This window comes from Verticillium alfalfae, genomic scaffold (assembly GCF_000150825.1).
Source record: "Verticillium alfalfae VaMs.102 supercont1.7 genomic scaffold, whole genome shotgun sequence".
Taxonomy (NCBI): Eukaryota; Fungi; Ascomycota; class Sordariomycetes; order Glomerellales; family Plectosphaerellaceae; genus Verticillium; species Verticillium alfalfae.
In genome coordinates, this window is record NW_003315032.1 from 1,145,274 (window position 1) to 1,166,180 (window position 20,907).

At 53.9% G+C, this 20,907-nt stretch overlaps 6 protein-coding genes across 6 annotated transcripts; 1 reads left to right on the forward strand and 5 right to left on the reverse strand.

Moving 5' to 3' along the window:
• Window positions 1–511: 511 nt before the first annotated feature.
• VDBG_06180 (excitatory amino acid transporter 2) lies at window positions 512–2,009 on the reverse strand (the record flags this gene model as incomplete). Its single annotated transcript, XM_003003692.1, has 2 exons — window positions 512–1,647; window positions 1,703–2,009. The coding sequence occupies 2 exons, from the start codon at window positions 2,007–2,009 to the stop codon at window positions 512–514; spliced, it is 1,443 nt and encodes a 480-aa protein (XP_003003738.1).
• A 4,009-nt stretch (window positions 2,010–6,018) lies between these two features.
• On the forward strand, window positions 6,019–6,681 carry VDBG_06181 (conserved hypothetical protein; the record flags this gene model as incomplete). Its single annotated transcript, XM_003003693.1, has 1 exon — window positions 6,019–6,681. The coding sequence occupies one exon, from the start codon at window positions 6,019–6,021 to the stop codon at window positions 6,679–6,681; it is 663 nt and encodes a 220-aa protein (XP_003003739.1).
• A 1,783-nt stretch (window positions 6,682–8,464) lies between these two features.
• On the reverse strand, window positions 8,465–11,300 carry VDBG_06182 (conserved hypothetical protein; the record flags this gene model as incomplete). Its single annotated transcript, XM_003003694.1, has 4 exons — window positions 8,465–9,111; window positions 9,173–9,442; window positions 9,512–9,577; window positions 10,010–11,300. 4 exons carry the CDS (start codon window positions 11,298–11,300, stop codon window positions 8,702–8,704), a joined length of 2,037 nt encoding a protein of 678 aa, XP_003003740.1.
• Window positions 11,301–12,582: 1,282 nt separating this feature from the next.
• Window positions 12,583–14,148, reverse strand: VDBG_06183 (conserved hypothetical protein; the record flags this gene model as incomplete). The annotated part of the gene is made up of 3 exons (XM_003003695.1): window positions 12,583–13,353; window positions 13,432–13,826; window positions 13,935–14,148. 3 exons carry the CDS (start codon window positions 14,146–14,148, stop codon window positions 12,583–12,585), a joined length of 1,380 nt encoding a protein of 459 aa, XP_003003741.1.
• A 1,214-nt stretch (window positions 14,149–15,362) lies between these two features.
• On the reverse strand, window positions 15,363–17,174 carry VDBG_06184 (phosphate-repressible phosphate permease; the record flags this gene model as incomplete). Its single annotated transcript, XM_003003696.1, has 3 exons — window positions 15,363–15,561; window positions 15,707–17,039; window positions 17,099–17,174. The coding sequence occupies 3 exons, from the start codon at window positions 17,172–17,174 to the stop codon at window positions 15,363–15,365; spliced, it is 1,608 nt and encodes a 535-aa protein (XP_003003742.1).
• Window positions 17,175–19,394: 2,220 nt separating this feature from the next.
• VDBG_06185 (conserved hypothetical protein) lies at window positions 19,395–20,591 on the reverse strand (the record flags this gene model as incomplete). Its single annotated transcript, XM_003003697.1, has 2 exons — window positions 19,395–19,466; window positions 19,722–20,591. 2 exons carry the CDS (start codon window positions 20,589–20,591, stop codon window positions 19,395–19,397), a joined length of 942 nt encoding a protein of 313 aa, XP_003003743.1.
• Window positions 20,592–20,907: the final 316 nt, after the last annotated feature.

A 20,907-nucleotide genomic window follows, 5' to 3' on the forward strand; every position in this document is an offset into this window, starting at 1 on the left:
TGGCTGTTTGGCCGAGAGCCCGGCCCAGGCCTTGCAGGCACGTCTGATAAATATAGCCATGTGCTCCTCATTGCAGGAACTACTGCCTTTTATCTTCACAATGCCACAGAATTGATCCGAAGAACACACCTCCGATTCGATAGCACGTCGAATGAAGTACCACGACATTGGTACTGCCACATCCAATGACAACGGTTGCATGACTGGCTCAAAGACTTCCGATCGGCGATTTCAAGGCATGCTGTCCATTTGTTTATGCCCGGCATGCGCCTCCCTTTTGTCGATGCGCCGAGCCGCATGAAGACGCTCAAGCATGCATCTACGCCGACATCAGTACTTACTCGCCCTCACCATCACCTACGTCACTTTACGTCACTTTATAACAGTAAATCAAGCATAACACATGATCCGTCATGAGATGATAGCAAATCAGGAATGAGACTATCAAAAACTAAACGAAAGATTCTTACAATAACTCCATACATCCCCTCCTCAACCGGACCCACATCCCTTAAACGCGGTCAGTGTTGTCGTGAACGTTGTTACGCTCGGCAATCAGGTCCTCATCAACCATGTCCTCGGGATCACGGACACCTGTCATCTTCTCAATGATGCCAGCAGCGAAGATATCACCAGAAACGTTGACCATGGTGCGGAAACGGTCGATGAACCAATCGATGGCGACGACGACGGCAAACATATCGGTCTCAGGGATACCGACGGAGGAAGTGATCATGAGTGTCAAGACAAGGGATGACGATGGAATGGGTGTAGTCCCGATGGCCGAAAGAGTGGACAAGAGGAGGATCATGATGTACTGGCCGGCGTCGAGCTTGATGCCCTGGGTAGCAGCCATGAACACGCACACCATGGGAAAGTAGATGGCGGTGCCGTCCATGTTGATCAAGCAACCAAGAGGAACAGCGAACTTGTTGACGGTAGTGGGAACGCCACGCTCGCGGACGACGCGCAGAGTGACGGGAAGGGTGGCGGCAGAAGAAGCGGTACCCCAGGCAGTGAGCCATGCGGCCGACGACTTGGCCCAGTAGGGGTAAGGGTTCTTTCGAGTAAAGGCGAAGAAGAGAATCGGCAAGATGACCCACAGGTGGATCAGCATCGAACTGATGGAGCCGCCGATGAGAACACCGAGATTGGTACCGACACTGGCCATGTCGAGCTTGAAGAGGTTGGGAAGAATCAAGAAGAACACGCCAATGGGCGCCAGCTTGATGAGGAAGGTGATGATCTTGGTGATCATGGCCTCGACCTCAATGACGGCACGAAGAATGGCGGAGGTTGCGGGGTCCTTGATCAGGTATCCGACAATGATCGAAGTGACAAGAATCGCGAGCAGCTCGTCGTTGGCGAGAGCGTAGACGACGTTCTGGGGAATCAGAGTGAAGAAGAGCGTCTGCACAATCTGGTGAGGCTTCCTCTCTTCCAACTCAGAATCGCCCTCTCCCGTGGCGGCATTCTCCATCATGGGCTCCCAAATTTGAGACGTCATGATGATGGAGAAAGCAATGGCGAGAATGGTCGTGAGAACGTAGTAGGAGATGGTCCACTTCGCAAGGACGGCAGCACCTTGAGCAACCTCGCGCAGACGCTGGATGGCCAAGATCATTGCGCAAATAATGAGGGGGAGGACTGTAGAAGCAAGGTTAGTGAGCGACGTTATATCGAGATGCCGACATGTACTGACCAGTGGCGCGAAGTGCGCGAAGCCAGAGAGAACCAGGAATACCGATGATGACGGGGGCAGCCTCAGGGATATTGTCCACGCCCACGCCAGCAGACACACCCAGGCCGATGCCGATGGCGAGGGCGGCGGCGATGACAATTTGAGTGGCGGAGCCGGGCTCCTTGACCGAGTGCCACCAAGGTTTCTTGACTGTTTCGACCTCGGCGGAAACAGGACCGGTGGGCTGAGGGGTGGGCTGGTCGTAGGAGGAACTCTCCTTGACCTGGTCGTTGGACTCCATGGCCCTTTTCTCTTCGTCGACACCCATGGTTGACTTGACGATAGTCGACTGCGCGTGTTGTCGTCTTGTGGGTAAGGGGAGGGCTGACAAGCAAGACGAGGGTTGACCTGAGAGGGGGAGCTGCAAGGTCGACCTAGGGCTGGAAGAAAGAAGAAGAGGAGAAGCACAAATGGAAACCGAAGAGGTGGTACCGACATATGGGCTATATATCCATCCATCGAGGCAACTCGGTCCTCGATGGGGGGGAATAGCCCTTCTTACCCGCGGCCAGCCATGCCATGCCCGTCGAAGACCAGGGTTGGGTCGAAGACAGGGAGGGAAGCTCAACGATGGGTAGTGGCTCGGAACCAATAGTCATCTAATTACCCCAGAGCTACGCGATAGGAAGGCAGACATCATGTCGTTCTTGTCTATCAGGAATCCACCACATTGACCCGGCGGGCAGGGTCAGGGTGCGGGACGATTCATCGCATTTCGTTGGCAGGATTGGGACGGTAAGCCCGAGGTGCGTATCTCGCCAAGGCGCGGTATCACCACTTGGTGGCATTGGCATTTTCTCTCTAAAGGAAGGTCAGACAAGGAGGGCACCCGCTTGAGAGGTCCGGCGACTCGTGAGACTCGCCAGTTTCTCCATCCCCGCATGCTCGCTCCTGCTCCCCACCACACGAAGCCTTGTCTCGCTTGCGGTGCGACTGGCATGAGCACCCTGGTCAGTCTTATGTGGCCGGTCATGGTCAGTCCACGGATAGGCCCAAGCCTGCAAGACGCTCTTACTTGGGATTCGTCACTGGGCCTAGCGGGTTCGTCCATCGCGTGAGGGTTGTCCTTGGTTGGCACGCGGCGGCCGTTCAGGGACGCGAAGAAGACTTCCAGAAGATAAGGAGCGGGCAGCAAGTGGGACTTTGGCCTTGGGTTGGAACCTCCAATGCCACGACAGTCAGCGAGTTGGAGCACCGGCCAGCTTTCGGTGGGCATACAGACTGTCGACCGTCTGGACAGACACGGTCTAGAATCGAACACGCAAGAAGGCTCAGAAGCTGCACGGGGCACCCTTGCCTGACCTGGTTCCATCCGACCTAGGAGGGCAAACAGTCCAGCGAGGCATTTGGTCGGTTTTCATGAGGAAATCATCATGTCATTCCATGGCTGAACCTCGTGGTCGAGTCGCGGCCAGGCATCTCAATTCGGACGCTAGTCTGTCAGTCGTTGTCACTGCGCGGGCTTGAACTGTGCGAGAGATGATCATGTCGAGACCAAGCGACCGAAAAAGGCGCGCGCCTTTCGGGTTAGTCGACCCCATCGTATCTGGGGAGGGATCCATTCGTTGTTCGCTGGGCGGCCGATGAGGCTCAAGGCAAGGAGAGGTGTCAAGCGGACAAAAGGCCGGCAGTCGGTGTCGAGCGAGCGAAATGAGCGAAGAACCCCAAGAGAACCCGGCCCGTGGCTAACGTTTGGTAGGCATCGTGACTCGCGGCGAGCGATGCGGTGTGTTTTGTTTCGCGGTGATTTTCCGTCGCGTACTCTGAATTTTCTGCTGTCATGAGATCCATCGTGGTTACAGTCCATGATTGAGGGGCGATTGGGGACAAATGACGGTCGGAGCCATTTGTCACGACCTAATTCCCCCAGTGTGAGCAGCTTCTGCCCCGGATTTGACCAGAGAGCAGACGCGAGGCTATCACGTAAGAGCAGAAGGGCAGGAGTGCAGAAGGGCAGGGGACCGAAAGGTAGGTGGGTAGGTGCGATGGGCATCAACGAAGCCGTGTCTTGAGCGTGGCAGGGGCACAAAGAAGTGCGAGGAAGGAATTCCTAGGGCGCCAAGTGGCCAAGCACGACTTCCTGACTCCATGCCAGCAGCCAAGGACAAGCCAAGGCAGCCGGGGGCGAACAATGGACACCCACGGCCGGCGATGCCTGTTTTCGTGCCGGGATGGTGCGAAGCTACGCACTTTCAATCTCCGCATCCGGTCGGCTGATTGGCTTCTCCCACTCCATCACCGGGTACAAGTTGCCGCCGAGACTCTCGGCAAAGGCTCGGCGGTCTGGGCGGTGTTCTCTCACGACCGCCGGCCCCTCCCCAACGTCGCTCAACTGATCCTGCCCGCTCGATGCCCGGCTCACGCACCTGCCTTGCTGCCCTTCTGACCTCCCCATTTCCATCCTGGCAAGAGCCATCGAGCCCCCCCGCTCCTACAACTGTCACTTGGCAAGCCATCTTCCCCCATCTCAACCAGTCATGGCTTCCTCATACTCCTTGGCTTTGCCATCCCGTGCTTCTGCCGTCGTAAAGCGCTCGATCGCCCTAATTCTTGTCGCTTTCCATCCAGTTTTTCGCCGCTGCCAACTTCTCGCGTCGCAAGCAGTTTTCACCCTCCTCCATTAGTCTGCTGTTCCACTTGACTACCTTGCACCCACCCGTACCCACCCTTCTCCTTGCTCATTCCCTGCGGTGACCTGCGGTGCCCAGCCTTTGGTGCCATTTGCCAATGAGCTTAAGTCCAGAGCCAAGTCCCAGCTGTGATTCCCACTGCGACGCACTGATGGGGCCTTCTGCGCGTTGGTCCCCCAATCTCCAGCCTTCGCGCGTCTTCCCTGCTCATGGGCACGGGACGGAAGACCGAATTAGGAGCAGAGTCCACCGGAACGACACGGGCAAGTAAGATACCTACCTCACTGCCAGCAGGTCAAACTGCTGGAAGCAACCACAGTACGGATGGCAGAAGTTACGTTTCTACCACGGCGACTTGAGTTCTCTGCGAGCCAAGGTCAAACGAAGACAAGGCTAAACGAAGAGAAGCGTGGTGCCGTCAGCCCCCATCGTCAGCGGCTGGGCGCCCTGCCGCGCAGCCTAAGACTGATCTGAGCCTGGCTTTGAAAAACTCTTTTAGGTGGAAGCCCTTGTGAATTCTCCTAGCACCGGCACCTCTAACGCCACCGCGCCTCACACCGATGGGGCCATGTCACGAGCAACAAGACAGCCTGGGCTTCGCATTTGGTCCCGCGAGTATCCGCATATTCAGTTGGCCGGCAATATGCCCGCTTCCTTGTTTTGCGATGGTGCCCCTGCAGCAATGGTTGGCACTGGTGGGTCGATTGGTTCACCCCTATTTACTCCCTTCACGGTGACGATGACAGTGCCGTTTTTACGAGTTCTAAGCTTCTGCTATTCATTTCTTGTCTATAGTCGAGGAACTCATCGAGGCTCTTCATATCGCATGATGAGCGAAAGACCAACGCCAGTAGCATCCATGCTACTCATCGCATTGACAAGCGCCACATGTAACCCTGCAGCAGTCGCCATGCCACAAACGTTTCTCTCGTGTCATTGCAATGGGGTGGTTTGTTGGCATTGAAATTTTGAGCTCGATAATACGACCGACATAGGCAGGTCCTATCTTGCTCAGCTCCCATGTACTATTCCAACAGGGCAGGAGAGCAATATTTCCTAAGCCTGTGAGCCTAGAACGAGCTCCTACCTATCAATACCAAGACCTCATCTGCAGCCATCGAGCCAAGCACAAGCAACCTTGATGCGTAACCATGTGCCCGCCATTTCGGGTCTGATTCTTTCGATCTGCCTACCCTCCTGGAGCTTGGCTTGGCTGATCTGACGCGTCGCTCATTCAGGGTTCATCGACGCGCAACCGAATCTCCGGCGCCGTGATAAGCCTGTGATACGGGCAGGTGGCGAGATAGTTAGAACAGCATCGGAGCCAGACGGAGTCTTGTCCCTGGCTTGATTGGTGTCGACTGGCTTTGCGCAGCCACACGTCTTTTCTACCAGATTTCCTCACAACATGCGGCGGATGCCCAGTAGTTCGCAAGGCAAGAGGCTGATTCTTGCACATTGCAAATCGTCAGATGAATGAATGGTACCTGCCAGGGGTCTGGGTTCTCAATGTGCTGATGCATCACGTGCTACATTGGGCCATGGTCAGTGCGCCGAGGTACCACCAGAACCCATTTCACAGCGCCAACCTTCTGTCATATCGGCCCGAGAAATAGATACACGGCCCTATGATTACGACTCGAAAATATGTCAAACGTTGCTCAGTTGCCGCTGCATCTACAGCTCGTCCATCTCCGGGAGATTCTCTCAACAAATGCGACCCTTGTCGCTGTGATCAATCGTGCAGCACGGCTCGGTCTGCCGAACTGGTACCTGGCGGCGGGGTCCCTCTCGCAGACCATATGGAACAACGTATCAGGCATGCCTTCGGACACGGGCATCAGTGACTACGACCTCGTATACCACGACGCCTCGGATCTCTCCTACGATGCAGAAGACGAACACATTCAGGCTGGCAGGGCACTTTTCGCCGACCTAGGCGTGGACGTTGAGATTCGGAACCAGGCGCGCGTCCACCTCTGGTATGAGCAGAAACACGGCGTTCCGTGTCCGCCCCACGGCAGCACGGAGGCGGGCATCGACTCGTGGATCTCAACGAGCGCCATGCTCGGCGTGAGACTGGAATCTGACGGGCAGTGGACAGTGTATGCGCCCCGCGGGCTTTCGGACTTTTTCAACATGGTTGCTAGGCCTAACGCAGTCCTGGGCACGAGAGAGGCATACGAGAAGAAGGCAAGGCGTTGGAAGGGAATCTGGCCGACGCTTCAAGTTGAGCCCTGGCCTGCGTCGACAACAGAGGCTACAGCTATCGGGCTTTCAGACGAAGCGGCGGCTTCCGAGACTCTGTAGAAATCTCTAGCTAAAGCCGCGGATCCAGGCTCAAAACGAGCGGGAGTGACTCTCACGTGAGCGGCAACCGGGCGCCGAGCCAGCGTTCCTCAGAATGAGCCGATGACATCTTCAGGCCGCCCCGTAGTAGCCACAACTGTGTGAGGTCGTATACCACCAATCTTCCAGTGCCTGTCGACCACAACATATAGAAACTTGACGAAAGCACTGGAGTCCCACTGGGCTTGCGTGCATTCGGATGCGTCCTCACGTGGCGAGCCCGAACCTGCCAGTCTCCCTTGACCTCTGTGGCATTAGTGCGTGTGAAAAAGGATGCGCCCAGGAAATGTTGAGTGCTGACTATCAGAGCATAGCATCAGTGTCGATCATTGACATTGCGGACATTCTGCTGACTCACGTCGTTTGTCACCAAGGCTAGTCACAGTGCCCACAGCTGGGTATTCAGCATAGTCGGCCACTACCTGAGGTGCAGTGATGGCGAGCCAGGTTGATTTATCCTGTTCTGGCCATCAGATGGTGTTCGATCGCATGATTCAAAGATTCGTCATTACCTTTCTATCCCAAGCAATGGACCACTTGTAAGAGAGCTCACGGAAGCTTCTCTCGTCGGCCAGCGAATAGTCTAGTGGTACGTCGCTCGTGGCTGTGGTTGCTAGGCACTGGCTATACCACTGGTTTTGGACCTTGCAGGTACTCCCGGCGGTACAGCAATTGGGTCCTGTTCAGGTCTCGCCGCCACATTGACCCTTAGTAGAACGTCAGATAGAGTGAATAGGCCATGAGTACTGGTCATAGGCAACAAACCAAAGTTTGGCGCAGGTCGAAGTTTCCTCAATAGAAAGTGCAAGGGCCCTCGAATCAGAAGCCCCATCAGGAAGAACTACATGGCCATGTTTTCCGATGGATGAGTCGAGACACTCGATATTTGTTGAGATGAAAGGGATGGATTCCAGGAGCAGAGAAGGCAACAACAAGCCTGGAGCATCTACGTTCCCTTTATATCTCAGTCGACGCGACATCTCACACAGAAGCCCAGCTGTCGAGGCCCTTGAGCTGAATCAGCGGAAAGAAAAAGAAGCACCGAGAGGTCGGAGGTAAAACTTCCGGCTGCCGACATTGGAGTTGGAGTATCGTCAAGCTCAGGTTTTGTGCGAGGTTAGTGTCTGGTAAAGCCCGCTGAATCATCCCGTCTGGAGACAACAAGCGTGTGGCTCTACGGCTGAGTCTTAACTTGGAAATTGCTATGCAGCAGCAGCAGTGCATGCAAGTGAAGTGACAGCGGGTTCGTTTGTGATCGCTTGGGATCTGGCTGTATCGTAAAGGTTGTTCAACAACCCCGATGATTGGCCCATGGGTCTGATATGGACACTGAAAGACACGCGATAACATGGGGTCAGTCGGGATTTCACCGCAATTGTGTGGAGGTTTCGGATCGTCCGGCAAGCTAGACTCGGGATTTCACCGCACTCAGGTGGATGCGGACTGTTTCTCGAAGAGAAGGGCGTCCCCCTCAAAGAAAGCCGTGTTCAGCAAGCAATCATCCTGACTTTCCCAAATTGATGTGCAGCGCTAAACTTTGCAGCTCATCGTCTAATGACGATCAAGATCATCGTGCCCACGTAACTGCAACATCTCATGATTCATCTAGAATGCTGATATTACCTCCACATCGATGATAGTAGGTACAATGTTACATGATCAGTAAAAGCGATACACCGTTCTTCAGCTTATATAGAATAATAGGAATATATTAATATAAGTGATCTGTAATAAATATCAAGTTAGCATGAGCACACCGTACAGTCAATTAAGCCACTTGGCTGTGAGGCATGGAAATCGACATTGGAGACTTTCATGTCGTTCTCTTAGTTGGTAAATATTGTATGATATTCTCGAAGACCGAAAGGAGCATCAAATTAAAACAGGGCCCAGTGGTCATGTAAATAGCAAAAGAAAGCTCAATGAAGGAAACTACTCATAATGGACGTAATTCGTAATGGCCGCAATGCAGGCCACTGCCCTAATGAAAGCCGTCCAGCCCGAACGGATCCTGCGCGTCCTGATACTCCGGCTCAGGCTCAGGATCCTCGATGACGAGACCCTCTGTGATCCTCATGACTTTTTTAACGTCGTCAAAGCAGATGGGTCGCCCAGCTCGTTTGGCCAAGATCTTGGTTGTCTTCGCAATGTTACGAATGCGCCGACCATTGACGTCGATATTCGCCAAGACCTCGAGCTCGCGTTCTGAGATGGAGGACTCGGTACCATGCGACAAGAAGGTTGTCCAGATCTTGGTTCGGGAAGGCGCGTCAAGCGCCGGATAATTGATGGTCAGGTGGATGCGCGAGTACACCGCCGGGTCGAGAACGCGTTCCCTGTTCGTGGTGAGGAAAAGCAGCGAAGGATAGTATTCCAGTTCCGTGAGGAAGCCTAGGTCTGTCAGCATTGAATGTAATGATGAAGACGGCGCGTGGAGTTTGGGTTGACATACGGGATACAAGTTTGTTACGTTGCGTCGAAGTGTCGCTCCTCTGCTCGAGGTAGAGGTCGCATTCGTCGATGAGGAGCACAGCGCCCCACCGAGAAGCGAGATTGAAGGCTGTCTTGACATCGCTACTGACCTGCTCGGGGCTACGACTACGGCTACGACGTCGCGACCGCGAACGAGACCTCGATCGAGATTCGTCAGTCTCCTTCATTTGAACGGAGTTGCCCTCTCCAAGTTCAAGCTTGTACAGAGGCGCCTGTATTTTTTCCGCGACTGCACCCAATTAGATTCACAAATGAGCTCAAAAGATGAAAAGTTCAAGTCAGCAGCAAGAAAACATACCAGATTCAGCTGTCAGGGTCTTTCCAACACCTGGTTCGCCAGCAAGAAGGATAACCAGACCGCCACCTGAAGCGCGTCAATTTCTGGCATTCACAACGCACACAAAGAAAAACAACTGACCTTTCCCGTTGATAACATCATCAAAAGTGTCTCCTTCCTTGACCTGGCTTTCCACAAAGGACAGTATCAAGTCTTTGTACCCCTCTGGGAGGACGAGGCTCTCAAAGGGTTTCGTATTCCACTCTATGTCTGATACACGGTCGACATCAAAGGTGCCTGTAAAAGGTTTAGCCAAGTGGCAACAATGATGGTGGTAGAACTCAGTAGCTTACGCCAGGCTTTGGTCCTCATGCTGTAACCCCAGACTTTAGGGGCGCAGAGCTGAAGCTGCACGTCAGTCAGCCTGTTGCGGGCCGCTGCAAGGCCGCGATCGGATGTGTCTGCAACATTGGGCGGCACGTCAGCGTAGCCCAGCAAAATTTTCACATTTCATCTCACCATCATCATCCTGTTCGCTGTCACTATCGCAAACCGGGACAAGTGGGCCCTTGCCATAAGATCTATGGGGACGACCAGGGCGAGGTGGATGAGGGACCACATTGTTATTCCAACCGTTATTCATGTAAGGCGCACCTGGGACCGGCGGCCCCTGGGGGTTCTGATTTGGGTTGGGTAGTGGTATATGCCGACCTCGGGGCACCTTGTCAATGGGCTCTTGACTGATGAGGAACGTGTGGAGAGGAATCCCATGCTGACACCTCTTCCACAGTGGTTGAGTTCGGGGACGTCGCGCATGTTCGGATGTGTCAAGAACGATCCTGCTCTCTTCGTGCTGCTGGTCGGATGAGCCGGCCTTCGCACCGGACCAGGACCGGTAGGACTTGTAATGCATGCCGGCCAGCCCGGCGAACTTGCGGCCCCTGGCGAGTAAACTTGCCTGCACTTTCGGCAAGTCGTCGAGGTACGTCGCTGGGTAGACTGCCAAAGACGTGATTCGTCGGGTGCCGAAAAAGTTTGGCATCGAAATGTGCTTAGAAGCCCCGCCAAACCGACGTCCAGTCCAGTCCACGAAGCGCAAGTTGAGCCCTGTCTGAAAGGGGTCGACTTGGACCGCATCAACAACGTAGAAGCGATCATGGATACCCTCTCGACCATAGACGATGGAGCCAGGCGCAAAAAGTGCCCAAAGAAACATGCTCGAAATGACACCGTTGCTGGCGAGCTCTTTTGAGATGGCAAAAGCCTCGGCAAGCTCTCGTTTCACGACGGCGCGCAGGGCGACTAGGACCTTGCGGGTTTCGGGATCTTCTTCGTTGGCGACGGCCTCATCGAAGCGGTCCCAATGCCAGAAGAACACATGGAACGGCGCCTTGAATACCAAGTGTCGAATGACGCCGACAAAGCCGTCATACATGCTAAAGACGTCGAGCAATACCTGGCGTGCTGCTGCATGGCGGATTTCGATCGAGTCGAGCGACACGAGGGTACTGTTCTCGCTGTGGTTTACACGTCTTCGAATGACGAGAGGTGGTCCAACATCGATCTCTTTCTCCGGCTCATCGAAAACAGGAACAACGACGTGCTCGGGGCATTCTTCGATCCAGTTTACGCAGCACTGGCACTTCCTCGGCCCCTCATACAATTCTTTGACAAGCAATGCTCTCTCATCGGGCGAGAACCTAACGTCTTCTTCGATGCGAATAGCATCGGCAAGGCGCTCAATGACAGAGAAATCCTCATCGCATGACTCCGCTCCGGATGACCCTGACACAGACGATGATGGACTCATGGCTTGCGTGGTGTGAGGAAGAATGGTGGATGCTGGAATGAATTTGGGCGGGGGTAAGAGAGCAGGCTGTCCTCAGCACACGCAGTCTGAGAGCCCGATATTTATGAGATGCAGCTGAAACGGCCAGACTGCTGCCACCAATGCTCGACGGGCTTCGGTGAGCCAATCGGTCGCTCGTAGGACGAGCATCATTGGATGACATGGATCTTAGTCGACTGCCTGTGAGCAGCTTGCATACCGTCATCATCTCAACAGCATTACATTAGCCGGGCGTTGTGCCTGATGAGATCCAATCACTTGACATGAATTTCTACTCCAAAGTGTATTGGGCGCTCATTATGTATTGGGTGATCATAAATGTGTTGGGTGATCATGGTGGTAGAGGCCTCAGTAGGTGCATCCAATTTATATGGCGATACTAGTAGATTTGCATTAGGTACCTTGCACGAGGACAAGAGACAATCCAGTACGAACCACAGACTGATAGGGTACGGGTCAAATCCGGTGCCTGCTAGCTGGAAGTATATACTCTATCGCTCTTGCGACGTTCCTCTTGCATCTTATCGCGATGGTACCGCACCAGCTCCGGTATTGTGAGATTGTTGCGGGATCGGCTTGCTATCGCACATAGGATCGATGGACCACATGCTTCCATCGTAAATGAACTTCTCAATGAGGTGGGGTAGCCTGGCGAGAGCCTCGGAGGCTGCGCGCTTCGTTATCGGTGATTTGCCAACCGCTTGGTACTGTACACGATACTGTCAATCTCAGGTCGGGTAAAAGTTTTGGAGATATCGTGAAGAGGCAGGAAGATGCAGGCTGAAAGTCGCATGGGATTGGCGCAAGCAGGGGGCGCAAACTGGGCGGTCCTTACCATGCTGATTTTGATGTGAGCAATCAAGAACGAGAGAAGGGGGCGCGGTCCAAGGAGACGTTGGTGGGAGGTTTGGGTCGTAAAGAACTGGAGCGTGGGCGGTGAAGAGTGGTAGATTGGTTTGCAGCAGTATCGTCGATGATTCACGATCAGTGCAGTAAATGGCCCAGATGGTAGCTTCCTTGCCTTTTCTGCCATCAAGATTACCAGATCTCTACGCTCAGGGCCGGTGCCTGCCACGGATGGCTCAATGCACCTGGTTTATCTCTACAGTATGGGCAGGAACGCAACACGAGTCCAAGTAGAGGAAGCAACGACGATGATGTGATCTTGAGAGGCAATCGGCCCAGACTCCACCTAGACACTACCAGAGGCAAGTACCCTCGATGCTCCCCGATTCAGTCCGTCTCAAGGGTCGTAGCCAATGAAATCGTACTCAAACGGGACGCCCTCAACCGCTTCAACATTGTGGTGGCATGTGCCCCTTGTCCCGCACTGCTCTTCCTTCACGATACGAACCATCGCCATGGGGAAGTAACATCTTGGCACTTTGCCAGGACCCTCGCTGCTGAGGTCAAGGTTGTGGTCACCCTCAGCGTTGAAACCGCAGTCCATGATGGAGCGATAGTAAGCGGCACGATTGTCGAGACCGTACTGCGCCATCACGCCGGTGTGGAACTCTGGTAGCGGCTCCCGGTACAAGCTCACACGTTGGTCCCACTGCTGAAGATTGACGCAGTAAAACTTGTTCTCCCATTCGATCCACTCGCGTCCAATGACACCGTCGTAGCATTCCTGCTCACTCGGGCGATGCTCGTTGAGGACGAGGACATAGTATGCATGGACGAGTGCTTGATGAGCAACTTTGCGCTCGATGTTCTTCACTGCGTCCTGCACATGATCTGTGATGCCGCTCGTGTGCAGATGCGCGAGCCAGATGCCCGTGTTGAGGAACTTGGCTATGGGGAAATCGTAGTTGTCGTTTCTGGGAGCCGGAAGATTGGTATAATCGTCGTCAATCGTAGAAGCACCGAAGACCGCACGGAGGGTCTTCTCGAGGCCATGCTTGGTTTGGGCGAAAGCCTTGCTGAGCTCGGCACTGATCTTCCCATTGACAGGCTCGTCCTCCTCTTTCTCGACCAGGGAAAGTATCTCGCCAATCATGGTGAAAGAAGCGCCCTGTCCAAACGAAAGTCAGTAACAGGAGTGGACGATGTGCTGTGCTCGTGTTGGAGAGCGCATTTGGCGTGGACTTACAGCTCCGGGAATAGGACCAAACCCGCCTCCAAGCATGTTGAAAGCTGCAGCAACCCATGCAACCATGTCGTCATCGGTCTCTGGCTTACCACCAATCGTGAGAATGATCTCATCAATACGACCGCTGAGCTCGGTGACTTTGGCGTGCAGCTCGGTGTAGTAATGGTTGAAAACAGTGTACACGCCCTCGAGGGCTCGGAACTGCCAGTAGGCGGGCTTGAGGTCATTGGAGTTCTCGGGCTTCTCGGCCTCGGCAAAGTATTGTGGGCAGTCCCAATTCTTCGTTGCCTTGCAGGTCCCGCCAAGCACGGTACAGGAGTCAAAGGCGGTCTTGCTGACAGAGTAGAGTCCTCTCTCATAGCCCCCATCTCCCATCAACCAATCCTTTGGTCCGTCTAATGAAAGGGTTCTGCGGTCAGCAAATATTCACTCAATCTTCAGAGCCGCAATGAATCGGCACCACGCCAGCACCCTGGGTGCTCAAGAGCCAGGGGTAAACTTACGCTGGCTGATCTTTGCCCATGAGTTCAATAGCCAGCTTCCGCCAATCTCCTCGTCCCAGAATTTGTAAGCACTCTCCTCCGTGCTCAGACTTGGCGGGAAGCACCACTTGTTCATGTCGTTGAGAGGATCGCCGGAACGCGGCGACATTTGCGGGACAGCATAGGCCTGGACCAAGACAGCCTGCACAACGACAGACGCGATATCAGCCCTCATATTGAGATAATCTGAAATCACTCAAGTGAGATGAAGCAGAAAGAAAGAATTCTGTAAAGGAAAGAAAGTGCTTGTATAAAATCGGTTGTTTTTCGAATTTGTAATTTGATGGAACGACCAAGAAGAAAACGGGCTCGTGACGGAAGGAAAAGACAAATGAAAGGAAAGAGACAAGATGATAATGATGATGAATCACTGGAGGAATTGAAACACTAAATGGCGTATTGTAGTACATTTTGGGGCCATCTACATTCTTTATACTTGGAGAGCAGAGTTTCTCTCTCAGGGCCCGCGAGAATACCCAAGGCCTTGCAAAACCAGCCGCTTGATATTCTTGGCGCTGGAAGCCATTCCGCAAACTCATGTTTGTTTTTGGAACCTGTCTTTCCGCATTGGGCTACAGCACAAGGTCCTGCGCCCCAGAAGCCTCAGTCGCAGCCCTCTTAGATCGAGAGCTCATCATGATTCATATCGAAAAGCGTAGCCTCTCGTAAGCCCCAGAGCTCAGCCCCGAACATAGCATCCAATGAGGGCATCCTGGCACCTGTGTTGACCCCTGTGTCGAATATTCTGGCCGGCGCCTAACGCATGACTGCACATAAGCTGCAGGACATGTGCTGACTATTGTTCGGGGTGAATCCCTGTCACTTTGGGGGCTCATGTGCCATCGACGAACTGTCGCCACTCCACTTAATGCTTACAGCGGCAGAGCTGACTCTCAGCCTTGTTCTCATAGATTGGCGTATCGTGAGACAGAGTCAGAGCCTTCGCATTGTACAGAGATCATCTGATTATATGAGATTGTTCTAGTGAACGCGAGGTCGAAACTTGAATGCCCTGACAACTACCAGGATAGACGCCGGGCCAACCTTTGAGTCTCTACCCCCCTTAATCCTCGTGCATGATCGATCCACGGCGCGTAGATTGGAATAGCAAGCATGCTCGTAAACCATTGCACCCCATCTTCCTCAGTTAGGAACTGACATAGCCCCAACGAGGAGCATTGATAATAATACCACAGAGAGCACCAGAGAGCAATCCAGCAACAGGCAGAGTCAGTACCCAACCCCCATACACCCATGCAACCATACGCCAGTTGATAGATCTCCAGGTGCCGGAACAAAGGCCAACACCGATCACACCACCGGTGAGACACTGGGTGGTCGAGACGGGAAGCTCTGTGGGTGTAGTCAGCGTCTGAAACCCTCCAGCAGTCAACAGGCTACTAAAGAATGAAATGGGAAGGTCTTACTGAGCTGGGTAGCAAGAATGATGGTGCAGGTGGCGCCGAGCTCCATGGCGAAACCGCGCGAGGGAGAGTGGAGCGTCAGACGGTTACCGAGGTTACGCATGATGTGATAGCCGTATGTCCAAATGCCAATGGAGATGCCAACACCTCCGTAGACGCTGGGACTTTGTTAGAATTCTTTTTCTCATGGTTTGAGTCGGATGGGATTATTGCGAGTCTGGGGTCGCGGTGCCGAGGATGTGGGCCCCACGCGAATGGGCGCCGACAGCCCCCCACCCCGCGAAATCATCATGGGCATGGGAAACTTACAGAATCCATGTGGGCACAGGGGACTTGGAACCAGCGATAGCGTTGGTCCTCCAGATCTCGTAGATAGTAGCGAAAGGGGCGATTGCGTTGGCGACATCGTTGGCGCCATGGGCAAATGAAGCGACGGAGGCGGTCATGATCTGAAGGAAAGAGTAGAGGTACTCGGCGCGGTTGTCGAAGTGAGAGACGTGCGAGTGAATCTCGTCGAGATCGCCGGAGAGCATGTTCTTGCGGCGCTGCTGCTTGTGGATGTCCTGATCAACACCGCGGAGGAAGACCCACTTGAGACGCCAGAAGAGAACGGGGCCGGAGCTCCACTTGCCCTCAGGCCGGGGACCGACAAGACCAGCGGTGGGGCTCTTCTCGTCGGTAAGATGGTCCTCGCGTCTGTCGACGGGAGCAGGGGCGACACGACCCGAGTCAACGTCCGAGACATCATTGCCGAGGACCTTGGTCTCGCCAGTAGGGTTGGCCTCTTCGTCGGCGCTGTGACCGCCACCGGCACGAAGGGCGTTGAGCTCCTCCCTGGTGAGGTGACCCTCGTAGTAATCCTTGATGCCACCGCGGAAACCCTCAGGCTGAACAGGAGGCTCAGGACGGCGGAGCAGGAGGGGGCCCATAGGAATGTGCCAGAAGCGAAGCTGCCAGTCATCCTTGATGACAACGCGGTACAGCCAGGGGACGAAGAAAACGGCGACGAAGAGGGCGACAGCGGAGCCAACTCCGACGATAAGACCGGCCTCCTCGGCACCATTGAAGCCGGTCTCGATTGACCCACCCTTCCAGATAAGAAGCATGGTGATAAGAGACGAGGTCATGCCGAAGTAGAAGGGCACAGTGGCGAGACCTTTGATGACAGGGTTGTTGCGTACCATGACTGCGTACTTGGTTGCGAGGAAGATAATCGCGGCGAAAACGCCCGACAGACCAGGCGCGATGATCCATGCAAGAAAAACCTGAATGACACCAGCGTTGATACCGGCATCAAAGTCGGCCCAGATGACGCCATCAGCGCCGACAGTCGCAACACCCATACCAATGATACCACCCATGATAGTGTGGGTTGTCGAAACAGGGAGACCGATCTTGGTGCAGACAGTCAGGTAGAGGGAGGACGCAACGATGGCACAGACCATGCCGAGCATCAGCATAGCTGGGTTGTCAGCGAAGAGGTCGAGGTCTAGGACCTTGGTACGGATGGTATCGGCGACTCGCGCTCCGACACCGACGGCTCCAGCGAACTCCAGCACGGAGCCAAGGGCCATGGCCTGGATGTAGGTCACGGACCGCGAAGACACGGATGTGGCCCACGAGTTGGCGACATCGTTGGCACCTGAAAGAGAATCACACGTCAGAATAGCCTTCCCAGGGAGTCACGAGAGCAGAACATACCAATATTCCAGGCGTCTAGGAACGAAAAGATGAAGCCTGCAGCCAGCAGATAGTCATACTGGTGAAGTGGAGCCATGATTGGCAACTTTGGTTGTCTGAAATCAAGAAGAAGTGATTCTCAAGGCCTTGTGATAGGCAAGAGGCGAGGCCAGGCTGAGGGTCAGGGTGATGACTTGGCTTGAGAGAGAGCCTGATACAGTTGCAGAGAGGGACGAGCCACGGAATATATATAAGGTTGAGTTGCATGGGAGGACATGCAAAGAAGCCAGCTCAGAACCATCATCTACCTCGCGGAAAGTAACCTAAATGACCGGGGCTCATGACGGCTCGGGGCTCGCCACGCTTGGCAGGCCACCATGGAGGGCGAGATAGTCCAACACTTTCCTCGATGAGCATCCCATCCGCAGTCTCTGCGCCAGCGAGACCACCCTGCATCGCCCTGGTGTGGATGGGCAGAATATGGATCCTAGAGGCCCTGCTTGCCAAGGACTGCCGACCCGCGTCTTTCGATCATTGCCTGCGTTCTATCAGGTCTATTCGACGCCCACTGCTACCTGTGCGCATCGACAGAGGAGAACCAGGATACCAAAAGAGGTGCCGCAGCGGTCGAGTGGGGAGGTGGCATGTCAGTGCCAAGAACAGTTAGCTCCCACGTGCAGGTCTGCCTCGATGGGCTTTGACGAGAGGTAGAAATTGAGACATGCGGTAGGACAAGTATGTGGACCGCAGACCAAGGTTTTGGGGTGTCCGAAGACAGATATGATGCAGTGGTGCAAGGTGCCGGGGGTATACAGCCTGGTGGTGAGGGTGGGGGAGCCAAGAGGACGTCTTACAGCGACTCATTGCTAGCAGCCAGCGCACATGCAACGGAGACTTTGCTAGAAACGTAACCAGCAGGGCATATTCCTTTGCCTCCACCCATCTGGTACAGTCGCCATACAGTCGTTGAAGTCAATGTGGAATGCCAAAAGAGATACAATCGCGCTCCCGGGAAAGGCGCCAAGGGCCAAATGGCGAGCATCATATGGATTCTCAACATCAAATCAGAGAGCCGCAAGCCACCACGTGCATCCCAAAGCAGTCGTGTCTCGTAACGACAGTGACCACTTGGCCGCTTATTGCTCGTAGCATCCTTGCCGCCTCACCTCTGTTCCCTTTCATCGTGATGGTTCGTGGGGCGCTTGGCCGCCAGAGCATACTAAATTGGCCGCCAAGACCGGCGGGTTTGGGAAGCCTAAAAGCCGTTCCCATGTCGCGATCCTTGGGGGGGGGGGGGGGGGCGCGACCACGCACGCCACGACCGGCTGCACCTTATCACACCACACCTTAATCTATTGGATGCGAAGGTTAATTCGCTAGTCCGATGGCTTATTGGTATGCATCGCGTGCCTCCTGGCTCGGACATCCAGCGGCCATCCTGTCGCTAGTCTTTCTATCTTTACTCCCGTGTCGCGGCTCGTAAGACCGTTTTCAGTCCGTACGGCCGTCTTTCACAAAGCAAAAACGAGTCGGTTGCCTGCTGAACTTCCTTGTAGCATGTATCTCTCATGGCTATAGCAGAGTTCAAGCTGGCTGTACGGGTAAAAGTGCGAAGGCGTAAGATATGTCACAAGCTGAAAGTGAGTTGTCTCATCACCGCGGATACGATTGTCAACAAAATTCGTCTGATTGGGTGGTATACCCACACCTCGTGTTTGAAGCTTTCGAATGGACTCATGCTGAAGGCTTCTGGAAGTTCATTGAGACCTTTCAGCCCGATTCGACCAGGGACATCTATACTCGACCATCAGGGGTTTCACAGGCCCCGTGGCGACGGATCCTGGCGACATGAGTGTCTTGGCAAGACATAATCAGGGGTGATCTGAACCAGATGAGATGCTTGTCTATCGGTCTTCGCCGATGCACACTTGGATACGACCTTGAACTTATGCTCGGTACGCCGCCTTGTTGATCCAGCTGCAGCTGCCTTCGTGTCTGGGCAGTACATGATGCTTGAAATATCCCCAGAGCGCTCCACGTGCGTCATTCTGCTGTTCTTGTTGTCTTGTGACGACGGCGATTTATTGGATGATCGTTTCTGACGACAAAGCTTTGGGTCGATCTTTGGCAAGATGCACTCTTGCGTGGCCAAAGACCTCATCGTGGGCCTTCAAGCCCCAACGCTACATCCATGGAATTGAAACAAGCTGGGGAACTGTTAACCCTTGCTGTTCTTGAATCATGATGAGATCTTGGCCGACAGAAAAAGAAGGGCGACTTCATTGGACCTGCCAGTCTTTATATTAAGCGAGCGCAATCAGTGAATACCGTCGGACGAGATGCCATTCTGAGACCATAAAAGCGATACAAAAAGATCGAGGAAGAACGACTGGCAAGAACGCAGTTTTCTCAAATCAGAGGTGTGCTATCATTCGTCTCTTGTGATCCGTATGTTCCCGTACCCCTCATTCTAGTGTGAGCCGAAAAACCTCTAAGTCCCCATGCCACGAACTTCCAACAAACGTGTCGTACTAACAGCTATTTTCAGGGTTTGGTCGAATGTCGATGATGATCAGATAGAGAACATCCTGAATCCGAGATCAGTTTGAATCCATAAATTGGTCCATAATTGACTGACGCGTACCTTTTGAAGAAGACTTTTGAATCCATTGCCGGAATATTTACTGCCGCTATCCTTCGCCCTTTTTTTCTCCAGCTCCAACTCCTTCTTCAGCTGTTTCTTCCTCTCCTTCTCCTCTTTTTCGAGCCTTTTGTTTCGGTCTTTCTCGGTCTCTTCTTCATGCTCAATTATGGCTGCCATTTTCGTCTCCCGTTCATCTCCAGATCCAGACTTTTGCTGTTCCCCATCGGAATCCTGACTCGCTGGAATGAGGACAGGTCCTGCAGCCGTTACCTGTCCTCTGGTAGACCATTTGCCGGCGGTTACAAACGCAACGATGTCCCCACTCGAAGCTGGGTGATTTGGGTCTGCATATCGAGATTTGAACTCTGGTTTCGGCATTGATGCAGCAACATTGAAGTCGGGATTCTTTTGCATCCACTTGGCCTGCGCGCGCCTATCAGAGAAGTTGTCGGCCCAAATCTCTCCACGATCGAATCCGCCCTTCGGCTTTCCGTCAGGCTTAGTGCACATGACAGCTTTTGTTTCGTCGGCCGAGGGAAATATCAGTGGTGCGGGGTCGGGCCAATTGAATGCCCCCCGGCAAGGTTTCATGCGGTCCTGGATTTGCTGCTGGAGTTTGTTCACCATATCGTCTCTCGAGGACTTCTGCAGCATCGCCTTCCTCGCTTGTTGTATGAAGTCTGTCTCCGTAGGCGCCTCGAACGTCTGGCCTTCAAAGTCAACAGCTGTGACCAGCTTCTCCTGGCTCTCTGCGTCGGACCTCCAGGTGGCGCAAAAAGCATGCAAGGCCTCGGGGCATGAAGAAACCAGCGTTGATGCGATCAAGGAACCTAGACGACCGGTTGCGGCTGTCGGCCTCGAGGAGAGCATATGTGCCCACGTCCACGGCCAACCCGATGAGTAGGGAAAATGGATCAGGCGCAGCCTCGCCGGCAAAGCCAGCGAGGTTGATGACATTCAGATATGGATTTGGCTCAAGCGATTGATTGAATGTGTCAACAAAGTCGAGAAAGGTCGCTTGATCGATGCCTGCGGTGTTGAGGACTGGTGCGTACGCTCTTAGAAATCCGCCGCGTTCGTTTTTTGGGAATGTTTTGGGGGAAACACCCGGGGGGGACCAATTTTCTCTGTTTTTATAATACCCCCCCCCAAATGGGGACGCCGCAGAAAAAAAGGCGACTGCTAG